The sequence below is a fragment of the Saccostrea cucullata genome, unplaced genomic scaffold (genome assembly GCF_032062105.1).
Source record: "Saccostrea cucullata isolate Sc308-1 unplaced genomic scaffold, CSIRO_AGI_Scuc_v1 ctg297, whole genome shotgun sequence".
In the NCBI taxonomy this organism is placed as follows: Eukaryota; Metazoa; Mollusca; class Bivalvia; order Ostreida; family Ostreidae; genus Saccostrea; species Saccostrea cuccullata.
The window spans coordinates 766,069-784,460 of record NW_026929962.1 but is presented as its reverse complement, the minus strand read 5'-3'; the positions used below and the strand labels follow the sequence as shown (position 1 = coordinate 784,460).

The 18,392-nt window shown below is 33.9% G+C and overlaps 3 protein-coding genes across 3 annotated transcripts; 2 read left to right on the top strand and 1 right to left on the bottom strand.

Annotated features, from left to right (window-relative positions):
* Positions 1 to 619: 619 nt before the first annotated feature.
* On the top strand, positions 620 to 2,782 carry LOC134282537 (perlucin-like protein). The gene is made up of 4 exons (XM_062764939.1): positions 620 to 696; positions 820 to 905; positions 2,352 to 2,442; positions 2,565 to 2,782. The coding sequence occupies exons 1-4, from the start codon at positions 648 to 650 to the stop codon at positions 2,780 to 2,782; spliced, it is 444 nt and encodes a 147-aa protein (XP_062620923.1). The 5' UTR covers positions 620 to 647.
* Positions 2,783 to 10,394: 7,612 nt separating this feature from the next.
* On the top strand, positions 10,395 to 14,522 carry LOC134282535 (perlucin-like). Its single transcript, XM_062764938.1, has 4 exons — positions 10,395 to 10,496; positions 10,598 to 10,688; positions 12,654 to 12,864; positions 14,461 to 14,522. The coding sequence occupies exons 1-4, from the start codon at positions 10,395 to 10,397 to the stop codon at positions 14,486 to 14,488; spliced, it is 432 nt and encodes a 143-aa protein (XP_062620922.1). The 3' UTR covers positions 14,489 to 14,522.
* A 993-nt stretch (positions 14,523 to 15,515) lies between these two features.
* Positions 15,516 to 16,872, bottom strand: LOC134282534 (neuronal acetylcholine receptor subunit alpha-3-like). The gene has a single exon (XM_062764937.1). It carries the CDS (start codon positions 16,779 to 16,781, stop codon positions 15,516 to 15,518), a length of 1,266 nt encoding a protein of 421 aa, XP_062620921.1. The 5' UTR covers positions 16,782 to 16,872.
* Between the last annotated feature and the right edge of the window lie 1,520 nt (positions 16,873 to 18,392).

Here is an 18,392-nt window from a genome sequence, read left to right as displayed (position 1 = left end):
CTAGTTTGAATTTTCGTCACTAATGTTCTGTTATACAAATGTAACAATTTTCTCTCACGCGTTTATTTTGTTTATAAAATATCCGTAGCAAAGACTCCCTCGGTGGGTAAGTCTAACACATCTGTTTGATATTTGGATATTATACAAGAAAAAAAATGTTGATTGGAATATAACGACACACTTTATGATGAACGTGATGAACGTAACAGACTAACGGACGGACGGAAATACCGATTACTATATACCCTCCCACTTTTCAAGCGGGGGGTATAATCAATGCTGATTACTCAGTAAATGGTAAGTATGAAAAATCTACATATTTAAATTATTATTATTTTAAACAATAATTAATATCATATATACTGTATATTTACATGTAGGCACATGTTCATAAATTTATACTGATACAATCCAATTATCAGTGATTTTTAACGATTTGGATACTACTTTTGAGTCAGCCCCTGTAGTACATCGATAAGAGTTTCATATGAATGCTGTAGTTGAAGCTTTTAGGAAGAGGACAATTTCTAAGTTAGTAGAATATTAGAAGAATCAAGTTGTGGACAGTTACAGCCAAGTAAGAATTAGGTTATCAGCATTGACCCTGGTGGATTAAAATTTCGTTACGGTATCGTTTCTACGTAAGCATGGGAAAAGGTTTGATTCTAGTGTCTGTGTTTTTCTACAGTACCGCTGGTAAGAGAATTTACACACATAAACTTTTTTTGAAATTTATTGCCAATTAAAGATGTAGAATTTAGCAACATTAATATCGGATGCTTGGTCAGTTATAACATACCCTTTTTTTTTCCTTCGTAGTCCTAGGCTGTCCGAATGGTTGGACGGTGAACAAGAACTCCTGTTATCATGTCAGTCGCGATAAGGCTTCTTGGGTGGAGGCCATGGTATGTTATACATCGAGCAATAGTAAAAAAGACAAAAATATATAATCTTTACCCCTATCACCATTTTTAACTTTGACACCACAAAGTTAAAAGAGAGGATCATGTCAAAGTAAAAAGAAAAAAATAAAATATATAGAGATAACGAACAATACTCAAACTCAAAAGTCCATTCAAATAATATTTATCAGTAGCAGAGCAAATATGGACCTATAAAATATCAGAGGTTGGATTGCTATTGAAGAGTGGGCATCCCCTGCCGACTAGTCTCCCCTACCGTATCCTCCTTGTCATGATCGGGAAATAACGAAAATTTTGACTACTCGGTATATAAATAAAGGCTAAAAACTTAGTATGAAAAATGTTGTCCGCATTTGACTTCATGATAGATTGTATTTGCTGACGGTTCATGGTTCATAAAACTAACTATATAATAACGTTAAACGAGACTGTTGGAATTTATGTTTCATTAACTTGTTTGTAAGTAGCTTACCTCCTTTTTAATTGTTCATGTCGAGTTCAAGGCCACATCAAGTATTTTCTTCTTGCCATAAACATAGCAAATTCTGCTTCATATGAATACAAACAAATGTCTGCTGATAACTTCCATCAACTGGGACCCACGGGAATTCCAACAGACTGTCGGAAGACCTGGCCCTTTTCACAAAACGTCTCACGACTAAGAACAAAATTTTACATATCTCCAACACGTATATACATCGTAGTAGATCACAAAAACTCTTTATTTTCTTTTACATTATACGACTCACTTCCGATGTTTTGGAGGTCCGTGTTTGCTCTTCTCCTATTTTGTATTGTTTTATGGATTTTTGATCTTGAATACTGCTCGTTATCTCCATTTGTTTCATCTTTGTAAAAAATAATTTCAAAAAATATGTTTGAAAAAATATCTCTTTCAATCTTAAACTTACAGGGTAGAAAAATTATTGACTTAGTCTTAAGATTTTTTTGTGAAAATGGCCTGGTCTTCAATCAGAAACTCGAGCATCTTTTTAATTTCAACCTCTGAGTACTTGTGTATACAATCATAATTTATTTTTAAAAATGCAAATGACATTTGACAAGATAATGAAATTTACGATTTCATTTTTTTTTTTGTTGAAAAAGCAGCTGTGAATAATTCAAAAAATCTGGACTTTAACTTAAATTTATCTTGAGGAATTCTTGTAAAAGGATATGAAAAGTTGTGATATTTGTTATTCAATTTGGTAAACTTTTGTAAATTCAAATTTTCCAAACGTTCCATGGAATCCACGTCTGATTTACACCCTTTCCGAATTTTGAATGTAGTGTTAAACAGAGCTCCTGGAGTTTTCCTTCAGTCATTGCAGCTAATACTTAAGTGAGGTGGCGTAGAAAGAGACTCGAAAGCATTTAACTCTTCAAATTCCTTAAATGTCCTTTTTTTCTTGAACATTTTTTAAACAGAGAATGTGTGAATTACACGGTGGTGTTTTAGCTGACATTTCCAGTTCTGAAGAACAAGCTTTTATAGAAAGCATGGTTCAACGACAAAACGGTATAAAATCTAATGATTTTGAGAAGATAACTATAAGAGTTGTATGTAAATAACATCTTTAGAATAGTGTGTGCTATAAAAGTGTACAATGTAAAAATTCGCCATAAGATGCTATGTTACAGGGCATACGTTCTGGTTGGGAGGAAGTGACTGGACAACTGAGGGGGCCTGGGTTTGGGAAACTACAGGAAAAGCAATCAGTTACACCAACTGGCAACATGGGCAGCCCGATAACTCCCATAACATAGAACATTGTCTGTATCTGGACACCCAATCCCATTACAGATGGTTCGATAGAGACTGTCACGATGCTATTCACTATATCTGTGAAAATCCGTAAGAATAAGTGACTGTCCTTTTGAGATATTCAATGTATAACGACGGGATTTTTTAACAATTTTGAATCCTTTTAAAGGTGCATATAGACACAGATTTGAAGTTAATATTTTTATATTTATTGCAATGGCATTTCACACGAAAATTTATTAAAATGCTTATTTCATCGAAAAGTTACTGAAACTTCAAATTTTTGGACGGGTTTGATAGACACATCCTTGCACTTTCACAAATTTTAGTTCTATTCTTAATACTTAGGAAAAGTGGCAATCTTGTGGTGTATAAATGAAAAATATTAATATATTTTCGTGTGAAATGCTTTTACAATTCAGAAGTTGTGATATCATTCAGAAAATATTAACTTCAAATCTGTGTCTATGCACCTTTAAATTGGTTAAAAACACATTGCCTGTTAGTGATGAAAGTCAAATGGACCAAATTCACATGACTGATAACAAATAAGTGTTGAAGAGTTATCTGCCCTTTATGAAAAAAAATAAAATTTAATTTTGTCAAAATTGACAATCATTATGGACGTTAATGTAAATTATTCGGACAGTAATGAAGATTTTGTAATTGAAGAATTGTTTGGTGGAGTACGTTTATTTCATAACACCAAAATGTTAAAATGATTACTTACTTCGGACTTTTTATTGATTAGGTACAAAATATGGTCGTTATACAATGAATACCTTAAAAGGATTATGAAAGTTTTTAGACTTTGTTTGTAATCTTTTAAATCGTTTCTTTATGCCTTTTTGTTGCACATTAGTTAAAGAGAAATTCAATATTGATTTCAAAGATTCTTAAGTTGTATCAAGATATTTTCTGAGTTATCTTGTAAACTGTATTTGATTGCAATTAATTATTAGCGTCATGTTTGAGTGATATAACTTGAACGAAGTTTTATGTAAAATATCAAGTTTTAGTGACACTTTCACTTGGGAAAATATATGACATAACAACACGGCCTGAGAAAATCTCTAATTAAAAAAAACAGAAATCCTCATTATTTCTTACTCATAGTTGTTAGGATCCGTAAATCATTGCACTTTGCATCATAGAAACATGATTTTTTTTCGGAATTTTTTTTTTACTAATGAAACGTATTGAGAAAACAAAGAGTATTCAAGCTCAAGAGTACATTTGATAATACAAAATAGGAGCAGAGCAAACACGAACCTCCAAAACATCAGAGGTGGTATCAGGTGCAATGGAGGAGTGAATATCCCCTGCCGACCTGTCACGCCCGCCGTACGCTCTTTGTCATGATCGAGAAATAACGGGAAAATAGTGTGTATATAATGGCCTAACAATTAGTATGAAAAACGTCAGTCGGCATTTGACTGAATGAAAAATTATATTTGCTGACAATGCCATTGTATCGAACATAAAACTTAATAATGGCTTTAAACGAGACTGCTAATATTCTTGTTTTAGCAACTTGTTTGTTAATATTTTTTTTGCATTACGGGACCTGTAGCGTATGGACTAAACAAAAGGTATTCAGGATCAAAAGTCCATAAAACAGTCCAAAATAGGAACAGAGCAAACGCGGACCTCCAAAACATCAGAGATGGGATCAGGTGCCATGCAGGAGTGAGCCTCCCCTGCCGACCAGTCACAACCGTTGTGTGCTCCTTGTCATGATCGGGAAATAACATAAAAATCCGTCGTCAATTCAAAGTGTATAAATAATGGATTAACATGATCGGCATTAACTCAATGACAAATTGTATTTGCTGACAAGGCCATAATAATCGCTTTTAGCTTGAACATGCCTAAGGAGCACTTGTAGTCTATGCATATATTTTATCATAATAAACATTTTTTTTTCAGTGTATAAATAATGGACTAACAGTTAGTACGAAAAACGTCAGTCAGCATTAACTCAATGATAAATTTTATTTGTTGACAAGGCTATAATAATTGCATTTAGCTTGAACATGACTAAAGAGCACTTGTAGTCTATACATGTTTTTTATCATTATAAATATTTTTTTCAGTGATGGTGAAGTTTTTACGACTAAAGGATCACTTGTCGGATGATCTGTTTGTACAATCAAACAATAAATTGTTACCTTGTTATTCAGAGATACGTCTAATTGCAATTACTTTTATTGTTCATTGATATTGACGTTATAACATGTCCATTATTGTCTTAGAGAACACTCTCCTATGCAGCAGGAAAACATATAATTATTAACAATACATTTTATATTCACATAAAAAAATGTATGATACGAGTAATATTAATTATATTGTACTTCAGTATGTTTCTTGTGAAATGTTATTGAACACTGAGGATGATGAATGTGTTCATTTACATCCGTAAGATAGGTTTTTGTTACCGTCCTGTTTTCTAACCTATCATGTTTTCACTCATTTTAAATCGGCTATAGAAACCCTGCAGGCAATGTTTAAAACTGGAAAAAAAGTTTTATTAATGTATCCGACCTATTATCTATACAAGGACATTTTTTTCTGATGTCATTTTAAAGCATTTTAGAATAGAAAATGATCAATCAAGAGATTTTTTAAAAATATTTTCTAAACAGTAATTAATTTTTGAAGATTACATTGCAGTTTATGGAAACAAGTAATTTTTTTTAAAATAAAAAAATTCAAATATCAATAAATACCGTGATGGGAAGAAGTATTTGAGTAGTATCAATAGAGAAACGATTAAAAACTATCGTGATATTCAGGTCGTTAACTAGGGCATCTTCATACATATTCTAAAACATGAAACCAATGACAAAATATATTGAGTATTCAGCTCAACATATCTGTTATAAATTAAATTTTATTGAATCTGAAGCTAATATGGGTCGGATATCCTAAGTTAACAAAACTGAATTTTATGTTGAACAAAATAATAAGAACAGTTGTTAATTAAAATCATCGGTTGCCAGAATATTTGAATATTGATTATCAATTCTAATTACTGGATACATTTCATAATACTGTGGTTTCATCAATATTCGTTGAGCACCAATTTTCGAGGAATTCGTTGTTGAGCAGATCCAAGAAATTCAATGTTCACTGAATTGAGAAAAATACGATATTCATTTGTATAGGCCATGCTTTAGTCCATGAAATTACGTATCCTAGAAAACGTCTGTTTTACAAAATTGATGGCATCGACAATTGATGACACCACAGTACACAATGTACTAGTATCTTACTACTGATTTACGACAAAAGTAATAATTTTGAATCTTTCCTCCAAAAGGATGATTTAAAACTCTTAATGTTCTCTCAAAAGACAATGGATTTGATATTTACTACGAGACTCGAACGTTAATTCATCAAATATATAATCAGCAAACCAGGAAAAAATCAATTAACTTTTTCCAATAGCTTTTATTCTGTTAGGTAATTTTTTTGTAATGAATTCCGCGTTCATGTAGTTAATACTTCAATTACAAATATTAGAAATTCCTAGCAAACAATTAAACACGAATAAACAACATTGATGTTGAAAGCACTTCATTGATGTTGAAAGCACTTCAGTTTATAGGTACACAATTTACTGAGGCAGTATTATACTTGATACTTGCTTGTTTTAATATATCAAGGTCTATGTAACAAAATGAAAATTATTGAGGATATTGCTATATCTAATATGAAACATATGGAAATAACGAACTGTATTCAAGAAAAAAGTTTATAAAATTATACAAAATATGAGCAGAGCAAATACGGACCTCTAACACATCAGAGGTGGAATCAGGTGCCATGGAGGAGTAAGTATCCCCTGCCGACCTGTCACACCCGCAGTGTGCTCCTTGTCATGATCGGGAAACGGAAAAAATCCATCGTCAATTCAGTGCATAAATAATGGACTTGCAATAAGTATGAAAGTAAGCAGCATTTGACTCAATGATGAATTGAATTAGCTGACAAGGTCATTGTACCGACCATAAAATTTACGAAATGAAATGACTTTAAATGAGACAGCTGAAATTCTTGTTTTATCAACTTGTTTGTCAATAATTTACCTCGTTTTAGAAATTGTTCATACGTAGAGCATGCTCTTGCGTTTCGAATCAACTGAGATATATATAAACTCTGTATGGAGGTGATGAAGGCATATTGCTGCATAAGTAAGGGAAGTTGATGATAGAAAATATCATTATGTGTTATATCCAGATAATGCGTTTATTTTTTAAAAAAATAATTTCTGCAAGTAAAGAGACACTCTCAGTATGTTGATAGTGGATTTTGACTCAGTTATACATGATTTTTTTCTTACTTGAGCCTTTTGATTTGGCACAATTTACAATTACTTTAAAATCGCTAAAATTCAAAAATCTTCCTTTATTTTTATCTCTAATCTCCTGGTGTTGAAAAAAAATTGAAAATACGCATTACATGATTCAATTATTTTCCAGTTGCTCTTTCTTTTTAAGAAAAATTTGAGCCTATACATTCAATCATCTATTGGTAAATCGAATTCAAATTCAAATTGACCTCAAATTTTGTACTCGTTCGAAATATATTTTTGTGAAGTTATGAAAGGGGTAACATTTTTTTTTATTTATATATATGAATTATATATAGTCATTCTCAGTAACGAATCTCTAAATAATTAGAACTCAAATAAATTAATGATTGTCATTATGGACACAGATTTGATAACAGATCGATTGTTTAGATGGACGTAAACTGTACTTTTAAGAGACCATTTCTTTGCAAAACCAAGATCTCTCATTGTTCTGTGGCCATCAGTGCCGTGTTAAGGTCTAATTGAAACATATGGAGATAACGAACAATATTCAACATCAGAAGTCCTTTAAACAATACAAAAAAGGAACAGAGCACCAAAACATCGGAGGTGGGATCAAGAAGCCCTCATAGGAACATACCTTCAAAACATCGGAGATGGGATCAAGAAGCCCTCATAGGAACAGACCTTCAAAACATCGGAGGTGGGATCAAGAAGCCCTCATAGGAACAGACCTTCAAAACATCGGAGGTGGGATCAAGAAGCCCTCATAGGAACAGACCTTCAAAACATCGGAGGTGGGATCAAGAAGCCCTCATAGGAACAGACCTTCAAAACATCGGAGGTGGGATCAAGAAGCCCTCATAGGAACAGACCTTCAAAACATCGGAGGTGGGATCAAGAAGCCCTCAAGGAACGACCTTCAAAACATCGGAGGTGGGATCGAGAAGCCCTCATAGGAACAGACCTTCAAAACATCGGAGGTGGGATCGTGAAGCCCTCATAGGAACAGACCTTCAAAACATCGGAGGTGGGATCAAGAAGCCCTCAAAGAACAGACCATCAAAACATTTTTGGGATTTTGCCCTCATAGGAACAGACCTTCAAAACATCGGAGGTGGGATCATGAAGCCCTCATAGGAACAGACCTTCAAAACATCGGAGGTGGGATCAAGAAGCCCTCATAGGAACAGACCTTCAAAACATCGGAGGTGGGATCAAGAAGCCCTCATAGGAACAGACCTTCAAAACATCGGAGGTGGTATCAAGAAGCCCTCATAGGAACAGACCTACAAAACATCGGAGGTGGGATCAAGAAGCCCTCATAGGAACAGACCTTCAAAACATCGGAGGTGGGATCAAGAAGCCCTCAAGGAACAGACCTTCAAAACATCGGAGGTGGGATCGAGAAGCCCTCATAGGAACAGACCTTCAAACATCGGAGGTTGGATGAAGCCCTCATAGGAACAGACCTTCAAAACATCGGAGGTGGGATCAAGAAGCCCTCATAGGAACAGACCTACAAAACATCGGAAGTGGGATCAAGAAGCCCTCATAGGAACAGACCTTCAAAACATCGGAGGTGGAATCAAGAAGCCCTCATAGGAACAGACCTTCAAAACATCGGAGGTGGGATCAAGAAGCCCTCATAGGAACAGACCTTCAAAACATCGGAGGTGGGATCAAGAAGCCCTCATAGGAACAGACCTACAAAACATCGGAGGTGGGATCAAGAAGCCCTCATAGGAACAGACCTTCAAAACATCGGAGGTGGGATCAAGAAGCCCTCAAGGAACAGACCTTCAAAACATCGGAGGTGGGATCGAGAAGCCCTCATAGGAACAGACCTTCAAACATCGGAGGTTGGATCAAGAAGCCCTCATAGGAACAGACCTTCAAAACATCGGAGGTGGGATCAAGAAGCCCTCAAGGAACAGACCTTCAAAACATCGGAGGTGGGATCGAGAAGCCCTCATAGGAACAGACCTTCAAAACATCGGAGGTGGGATCAAGAAGCCCTCATAGGAACAGACCTTCAAAACATCGGAGGTGGGATCAAGAAGCCCTCATAGGAACAGACCTTCAAAACATCGGAGGTGGGATCAAGAAGCCCTCATAGGAACAGACCTTCAAAACATCGGAGGTGGTATCAAGAAGCCCTCATAGGAACAGACCTACAAAACATCGGAGGTGGGATCAAGAAGCCCTCATAGGAACAGACCTTCAAAACATCGGAGGTGGGATCAAGAAGCCCTCAAGGAACAGACCTTCAAAACATCGGAGGTGGGATCGAGAAGCCCTCATAGGAACAGACCTTCAAACATCGGAGGTTGGATCAAGAAGCCCTCATAGGAACAGACCTTCAAAACATCGGAGGTGGGATCAAGAAGCCCTCATAGGAACAGACCTACAAAACATCGGAAGTGGGATCAAGAAGCCCTCATAGGAACAGACCTTCAAAACATCGGAGGTGGAATCAAGAAGCCCTCATAGGAACAGACCTTCAAAACATCGGAGGTGGGATCAAGAAGCCCTCATAGGAACAGACCTTCAAAACATCGGAGGTGGGATCAAGAAGCCCTCATAGGAACAGACCTTCAAAACATCGGAGGTGGGATCGTGGAGCCCGCGCATCAATATCTGATGACATCTCTACTTTTATCTAGAAAAAAACTCGAAGTCCATTTTTACAAAACGCGATTACAGCAAGCTTGGACCTAAAAAAAATAAAAGGGGTTGGATCAGATCGAATAGGTGTGAGGATATTTTACCGACTGGTCACAACCGCACTGTGCTTATTGTCATTCTCTTGAAATAATGGAAAATTTGTAGACAATTATGTAGGTAAAGCATGTCAAAACAGGGTTTTCTACGAAATCGTACTCGTTCTCCCTTGAACTTCTACTAATTTTTTTCGCAGTTGGCCATTCATGTTTTGGAATATGATCCTGTACATGTGCATTAAGGTTTCGGAATTTCGTTTTTCAGCCACGTGGTAACTCTTTTTATATTTTATGTAGCCAAGAGGTTTCAAAAATTATTTGTTTATGTTATTGTTAGGTTTCAATAGATATGCAAAAAAGGTTTCAGAAATTAAATTACCACTCCGAGTCGCAAATGGGGTTAAAAAGTCATTCTAAATTATTATCTTATTTCAATCGCAAGTACACTGTCTTTGACCTGGCAATCATAAGATAGGATATAATACGTAACAAACATGTTGTCAGCTTACAGGAAAATACTTGTTTACACAGTTCTAATTTCTATAGGTACATTTCTCTCTCTCTCTCTCTCTCTCTCTCTCTCTCTCTCTCTCTCTCTCTCTCTCTCTCTCTCTCTCTCTCTCTCTCTCAATATTTCAATATTAACTATATTTAGCTGAGGGATGTCCACCAGGGTGGCAGCTATTCAAGAACTCCTGCTATCATGTGTCATCAGAGGAGGAATCGTGGATGGATGGGATGGTAATATGCCTTTTATTGTTCAGGTTATGTTTTTATTGTGGAAAGACTTGATCTTGATACTAAACGAATAAATTACATAATGCTCAGGCAATTTATATCTTTTTCTTTTAATTATCTATGACAGAAAATGTGTGAAATACATGGTGGTACTTTGGTTCAAATAGAGACAGCAGAAGAAGATGAATTTATAGCTCAACAAATGCGTATACATTCAAGTGAGTTCTATTGTGATTCTATACACTCAAAATGTATAAAAATGATTCAGTTTCACTATCAATCGTGTTTGTGGGCAGTGACTTCAACTCTTGAAATGACTTTGAAAATATAATTCTAGAAGAGTGAGCCGACTCTTTAGCTTATGAAAAATTATGATGTCAGAACAGAAATTATAACATCTCGTGAGAACGAGAAAATAAGATTAGTCATTTTCACGAGATAATAAGTCGTTTTCAAGCAATATTATCTCACGAAAACGAGATATTATTCCTTTTTCATGAGATAATTTTTCCGTTCAGATTCGTCAATAAAAAATAGATTTGTTAACCTTCTTGCAGTTCGTGATCAAGCTCTAGAGAACAATAATTACGCAACCAGTCATCATTTCTTCTCAATAAAACTTCACGGGTTTTCAATATCTTAATGATTGATTAATCATTTTATTTCGACTATCATTGTCTGATATTACTACAATGAAAGGTACATTTTCGAAAGATCACTGCTATTCCCTGTTAATTATCAAAATCATATCTATGATGCGCTAGTGTTCATTCTACTTTCAAAACAGATATAATTTTAATGAGATTGACAGATATTAACGTATAATTTTTCTCCTTCGAAATTCATTTTCGATTCTTAGCGAGACCTTAAATTAAAAAAAAAATGGTAACTGTTCCTTCGTCAAATAATTACGGAAGCGTATTAGTGCCACTTGAACACTTCACTTTTTTTTAATTTCTACACTTTAATCTGTAAATTTTACACTTTAAAGTGTAAATTTTACACTTTAATCTGTAAATTTTACACTTTAAAGTGTAAAATTTACACTTTAATCTGTAAAATTTACACTTTAATCTGTAAATTTTACACATTAATCTGTAAATTTTACACTTTAATCTGTAAAATTTACACATTAATCTGTAAATTTTACACTTTAATCTGTAAAATTTACACTTTAATCTGTAAATTTTACTTACACATTAATCTGTAAATTTTACACTTTAATCTGTAAATTTTACAGATTAATGTGTAAAATTTACAGATTAATGTGTAAAATTTACAGATTAATGTGTAAATTTTACAGATTAAAGTGTAAATTTTACAGATTAAAGTGTAAAATTTACAGATCAAAGTGTAAATTTTACAGTTTAATCTGTAAAATTTACAGATTAAAGTGTAAAATTTACAGATCAAAGTGTAAATTTTACAGATTAAAGTGTAAATTTTACAGATTAATGTGTAAAATTTACAGATTAAAGTGTAAAATTTACAGATTAAAGTGTAAATTTTACAGATTAATGTGTAAATTTTACAGATTAATGTGTAAATTTTACAGATTAATGTGTAAAATTTACAGATTAATGTGTAAATTTTACAGATTAAAGTGTAAAATTTACAGATTAAAGTGTAAAATTTACAGATTAAAGTGTAAATTTTACAGATTAAAGTGTAAAATTTACAGATTAAAGTGTAAAATTTACAGATTAAAGTGTAGAAATTAAAAAAAAGTGAAGTGTGCAAGTGGCACTAATACGCTTCCGTAAATAATTGACAGCAAAAAACTGAGGTAAGGGTCTTTATATGAAAAAGTTCAACACGCTAAAGGGCCCACTACATCGGTATATATATTTATGGTGGCTGGCATACATCTGCAGAATTTTGTTGGAACGTTTTTAAGCTTCAACTAACAATTGATATTATCCAACTGTACACATACTGCTTTGTAGATGTGGAGATCTAAAATATTGTTTTTGCTTCGTTGCTAAACCTTTTTTCATTATTAAACACATTCAATAAGTAAACAGACCATTTGAATATTTCCGCTAGTACTGTAATATTATTACAAAAATACAAATCAGCAAGTAGCGAATAAGAAAAAATTGATTTTTTTTTAATTTGTAATAAAATTCAAAATCAGATTTTAGGTGACCACGACTTATATGTATTAATTTCTTCCTCTTTAGTCAGAAATACATGGCTCGGGGGCTCTGACTGGGCAGTTGAAGGTTCGTGGGTTTGGGAACCAGATGGTAAAATACTACAGTACTCCAACTTTGCGCCAGGTAAACCGAACAACTTTTTCGGTGAAAATTGTTTGGATAAGGAGCAGAGTCTATATTACCAATGGAATGATGAGGACTGCGACACCGATGCTTATTATATTTGCGAGAAGCAGTGAGTTGAGTATACATGTACTTATTTGAATACTGATAATTAGCGGAAATCAATACATATATAATTGATGATTATGACGGTTCATGTATTTAAGGAATCACTGTCTAGTTTTTTTTGATATGCCGGGGTATCAACGATAGTAAGAACGTGAATAATTTGTAATGAATTTTTTAAGCTGATGATACGGTCTTAATGTCTGAATCTGCTTCTGATTTACAAAAGTCACTTGAAGTGTTTGCTTCAAATACTGTGATTTATGGAAACTCCGTGTTAACATAGCCAAAACAAAAGTCCTTATTGTTTCTAAAGGTCAAATGATAAAACGTAATTTTTTATATAATCATGATGATGATGTGGCTATCGAAAATGTGAAAGGATTTTGTTACTTGGGTTTATTCCTGTCAAGAAGTGGAAAGTTTAATAATGCAAAAAAAAATTAACAGAATAAACTTCAAAAGCAGGAGTCTTACGTAAAATTCGATATTTTAATTTATCAATTAATTGTCAGCTAAAGACTTACGAGTATTTAATAAAGTCATCAACCCAATTTTACTTTATTCTTTGGAAGTTTGGGGATATGAAAATTTAGACATAACAGAAAAAGTACACTTAAAATTTCTGAAATTTATGCTTAGTTTTAAATCTAGTACCCCAAATTGCATGGTGTATGGAGAAACAGGTAGATATCCACTGTCAATATTAATAAAATTAAAAAATGGTTATGTACTGGGCATAAATTTTAACAGCCGATGGAAGTAAGCTCACAAATGTTATTTATTCATATTTTAATAGATGTTATATTGATGGGTCTTTTGAATATCCATGAATAATATGTGTACAAGATGTACTTAATTCTTGTGGATTGCCCTATATATGGACAAGTCAGACATTTCGTAGCTTTAACTGGCTTAAGTCAATCATTAAAGATATCCTAAAATGTCAATCTGAACAAGAATGGAGAAGCATTGTTAATAGTTCATCCAAGTGTATTAATTATAGAATTTTTAAAACAAACTTTGTTTTAGAAAATTATCTGCTGAATTTACCAAAAAAAAATTAGGAGTTACACTTACAAAACTGCAAATTGTAATCACCATTTGCTAATTGAAAAGGGTATATGGCATAATATTGACAGGGATTTAAGAATATGTACCATTTGTGATTGTAAAACTATTGGTGATGAATTTCATTATGTTATGGAATGCAAGTACTTTTCGAATGACAGAAAAATAATTCTCTAAAATAGATATTGTAACAATCCCAACACTTTCAAATTTAATGAAGTAATGAACAGTAATAATGTAGAAATACAAAAATCATTGTCAAAATTTATCAAGAAAATTTTTAAAACTGTCTGTCCTTCTTGAATCCTCCATGTGTTTTATATATAACTGACTATATGTTTTCCTCACTCCTTTCTTTTTCTTTATATACTTCTCTATCTCTTGACCCTTGACTGTAATTTTTGTTTGTATATATGTACCTCTTGTACCAGTAATCTGGTTTTGAGTGAATAAAGAATTGGGTTATAATATGTTCCTATAGTGTGATTAGAAAATTACAAATGCAATCATACTTACCTTGTTCCTTTTGCAGAAACGTCATTGGAAATCTTATCGGGTGAATGTGGATTTCTCTGCTTTACCTCAATAAATGAAACGTTTATCCTGTGTTGCTTGTTGCTTAGTTTCCATTTTAATTGTAAATACACTATATTTAGAATACAGGGGAACTATCAAAGTATCATCGACTTATGTCATAGTGTCCTCAACTAATAAAAAGTATCAGCTCTTAATTTCAAATTATCATGACATAGTGTCAAATAATCGTCATTTAATAAAAAGGTAAAAGCATATTAATTTCTAAAGACAAAGTATTATCATATAATTAAAAGTACATTCTAAAGTTAGGAATGAGTAATGATAAAATAAAATAAAACATTGGTGGAAAATTAGATACAAACAATTGGTTCTAAATGCAAGAAAATTGTAACCTTTTACGGCTTGTTAATGATAATACTGGTACAATGTGGTTATCTATTACTAACATTAGAGTGGTTACAATTGTAAATCCTTCCGATAATGAAAGATCTTGAAGTCGATTAATGACCTCGAACCTCAACTCACCAAACAATTACAAACATAAAAGGAAATTCAAAATGCATTTAACTTTTTATTTCTTTATTTGTTATGCAAGCAGTACTAATTTTTTGTAATGATTTTTATGTTAACCCAGTTGATATTGCAAATATTTACTGCACAGATTCATAGCAACACTTGGTAACGATTGAAATACATGGATGCTTCAGCTTATTGGTTAACTCAGAAAATCCTAAGACTCGGTCTATATTTAATATAAAATACACATGTACATGAACAATTGTTGTAAGAATTGAAGACATTTCATGTACATTAAAGGGACAGCAAAATAAAAAGGTACTGTGCTTCACCGTACCTTTTCCAGGTTTCAATTCAGAGTTTAATATGATTTAATACAACAAATTTAAATATCATTCAAGACGTAGCTAATTCAATCCTAAATGAAAAAAAACTTTTCTGCAAAGGACAATCAGAGAGATGAAAATACATCATTATATCAGGTGGATATCCAGAATTAATTTAAAACTGACTTGTAATACATTTTTCGTTAGTTTAACTGAAGGCTGCAAGTCCAAGCAGAGAAGCAGATGCTATCAAAATAATAAATGAAAATATCCAAAACATGAAGAAATCTACCGCTGATGTAACATCAGTCCAGAAAACAGACTCATTTTCTTTATTATTTATATTCATTGTGTCCTTCGTATTTTTAACATCCATCTCTACTTCGTTGTTACTTATACTGTCCATTTTGTTCGGATAAATAAACCGAACTGAATTGTTTCGAGACCGACAATTTAATTTCCAAGAAAGCACTATCAATTTCTGTAGCCAAAAAGGTATTTCTCTATCCTGGCCCCTTTCATGAATTCTTAAAGAGATTGCCGTTATAATAAGTATCAAAGTTCCTAATGCCAAAATAAGTATAATATACATTTCCAGATATGACGTAGAATATGACGTAGGCGGAAGTATACTAGTCACTACTGTCATAAATATAGATAACGCCAACATAACAGCAACAGAGTATGATATTTTCTCTCCGCTATCGTTAGGGATTATGAAAGTAAACACATCTAGAACTATAAGAAAAAACATAGGAATCATTATATTGAGAACGAAGACTTTTGGTTTTCTTTTTAACATTAATTCAAACGTAATCAAGGACTGGTTATCATCTATTCTGACATCAGCTCTTGGATTCGACAAGGTCCATTGTCCATCATTTATATCTTCATCTATTTGCATGCCGTTTGTCCCTATTGTAAGAGACACTGACAATGCATCACTGTTCCAGGCTACCATCGTTATCTGGCACTTCTGTCGGTCAAAGGGAAAGTAGGTGACGTCAATCCTACATTTAGTCTGAAATACTTTATATGGCACCCAAATAACATCTCCTGTACTAAACACCCGCAATGTCATAAAACTTCCACCCAAGTTAGTAAAGTCAGTCAGGCCATTGAAAATTTGTAAATCCGGCTTCCAAATAAGATCTTGTGGAAGATCAAAATACATTGCATCTCCATAAGATGACGGGGTCCAAGAGAGGAATTCGTCCCGCCATTTTATAGTTAGAGTACCGACAGATCCCATTTGCTGCTTAGCTTCGTCTATCCCAAGAAGACCTGTCAACAGAAGGTCTACTGATACCTGTGTAGGTACACTCTGGTTCACAACCGGACGTATGTTATTGTTGTAGCCACTAGTCGTAAAGAGGTAGGTATATAGATTTCTCATGTCTGTCCCCGATTGTCCTGATACACGTCCAATAATTGTGTAAAATATCGCCAGCACGGTCAAATCTGAAGCCTTCATGTTCTCTTATTTAACAGCTAGTATTGACAAATCCTCTGTATTTTAATCACTGAAAAAAAAAACGTGCAGAATCCATCGATTGTGTGTTTAGCTGATTGGTATACATAACAATGCAATTTGTCAACATTTTACGTTGAAAAAAAATGACCATATTGTCCACTGCTCACTACGTTAATTATTCATCAGTGTACGTATTCTGAACGAGGGTCACATCAGAAAGTACTGATTTTCTGTATAGACAGATTATAATTTTGTTACACATTGTATCATTCACTACATTTCTCATTTCCTCCAGGCAATTCAATGTTATGGAATTTAAAGATGTGAATCCAGGTATAACGAAATAATTTTGAATTGATTCAAGGGAAACAAAATTTATGTGTCTGAAGGTTTTAATATTCTGCACCTTTGCTTTAATCATTCAGGGTAATTTATAGAACATCTCAATATTTAAAAATATTTTTAACAGGCACACTGGACAAAATGTACGTGTAAATATCAAGGTGTTAAGTGGACAATGGTAATAGGCCTCGACTAACTCACGAACTTGACACACATTTTTAAATACAGGTCTTATATTTTTTTTGTACTTTTCAATTTCTAAATCACTTTTTATTAGCTCACCTGCGCCGAAGGCTCAAGTGAGCTTTTCTGATCAAAATTTGTCTGCTGTTTGTCGCCGTTGTCGTTGTCGTTGTTGTTGTAAACTTTTCACATTTCCAACTTCTTCTCAAGAACCGCTGGACCAGTTTCAACTTGCTACAAAGTATCCTTGGGTAAAGGGGATTCAAGTTTGTTCAAATGAAGGACCACGCCCTCTTCCAAGGGGAAATAATTATGAATAAGAGAAAAATTAATGGCATTTTAAAAAAAAAATCTTATTCTAAAGAACCACTGGGGCAGAAAGGATGAAACTCATGTATAAGCATCCTCTGGTGGTAAAGATTAAAGTTTCTTCAAATCATTACCCCCGGGGGCAAGGGTGGGGTCACAATGGCCGATCACAGTTTTACATAGTAATATATAGGAAAAATATTTAAAAATCTTCTACTCAAGAACCATTAAGACAGGAAAGATGAAACTCATGTGAAATCATCCTCAGGTCGTGTACATTCAAGTTTGTTGAATCATGACCCCCTGGGGTAGGGTGGGGCCACGATGGCCAATCAAAGTTTTACACAGGAATATATAGGAAAAATATTTAAAAATCTTCTTCTCTAGAACCATTGAGACAGGAAAGATGAAACTCATGTTGAATCATCCTCAGGTATAGTGTACATTCAAGTTTGTTCAAATCATGACCCCCTGGGGTAGGGTGGGGCCACGATGGCCAATCAAAGTTTTACACAGGAATATATAGGAAAAATCTTTTAAAATCTTCTTCTCTAGAAACCGTTTACGGTAGCCTAGTGGTAGAGCGTTCGCTTTGTGATCGGGAGGCCCGGGGTTCGATTCCCGTTCGCGGCGCCGCGTCAAACCTAAGACGTAAAAATAGGTAGTGACTGTTCCTTCACCAAGCGCTCGGCATGACGGCATCAGAAGTGAAAGTCACGGGTCTTTCGGATATGACCTTAAAAACGTAGGTCCCGTGTCACGGTAGGCGCTGGCACG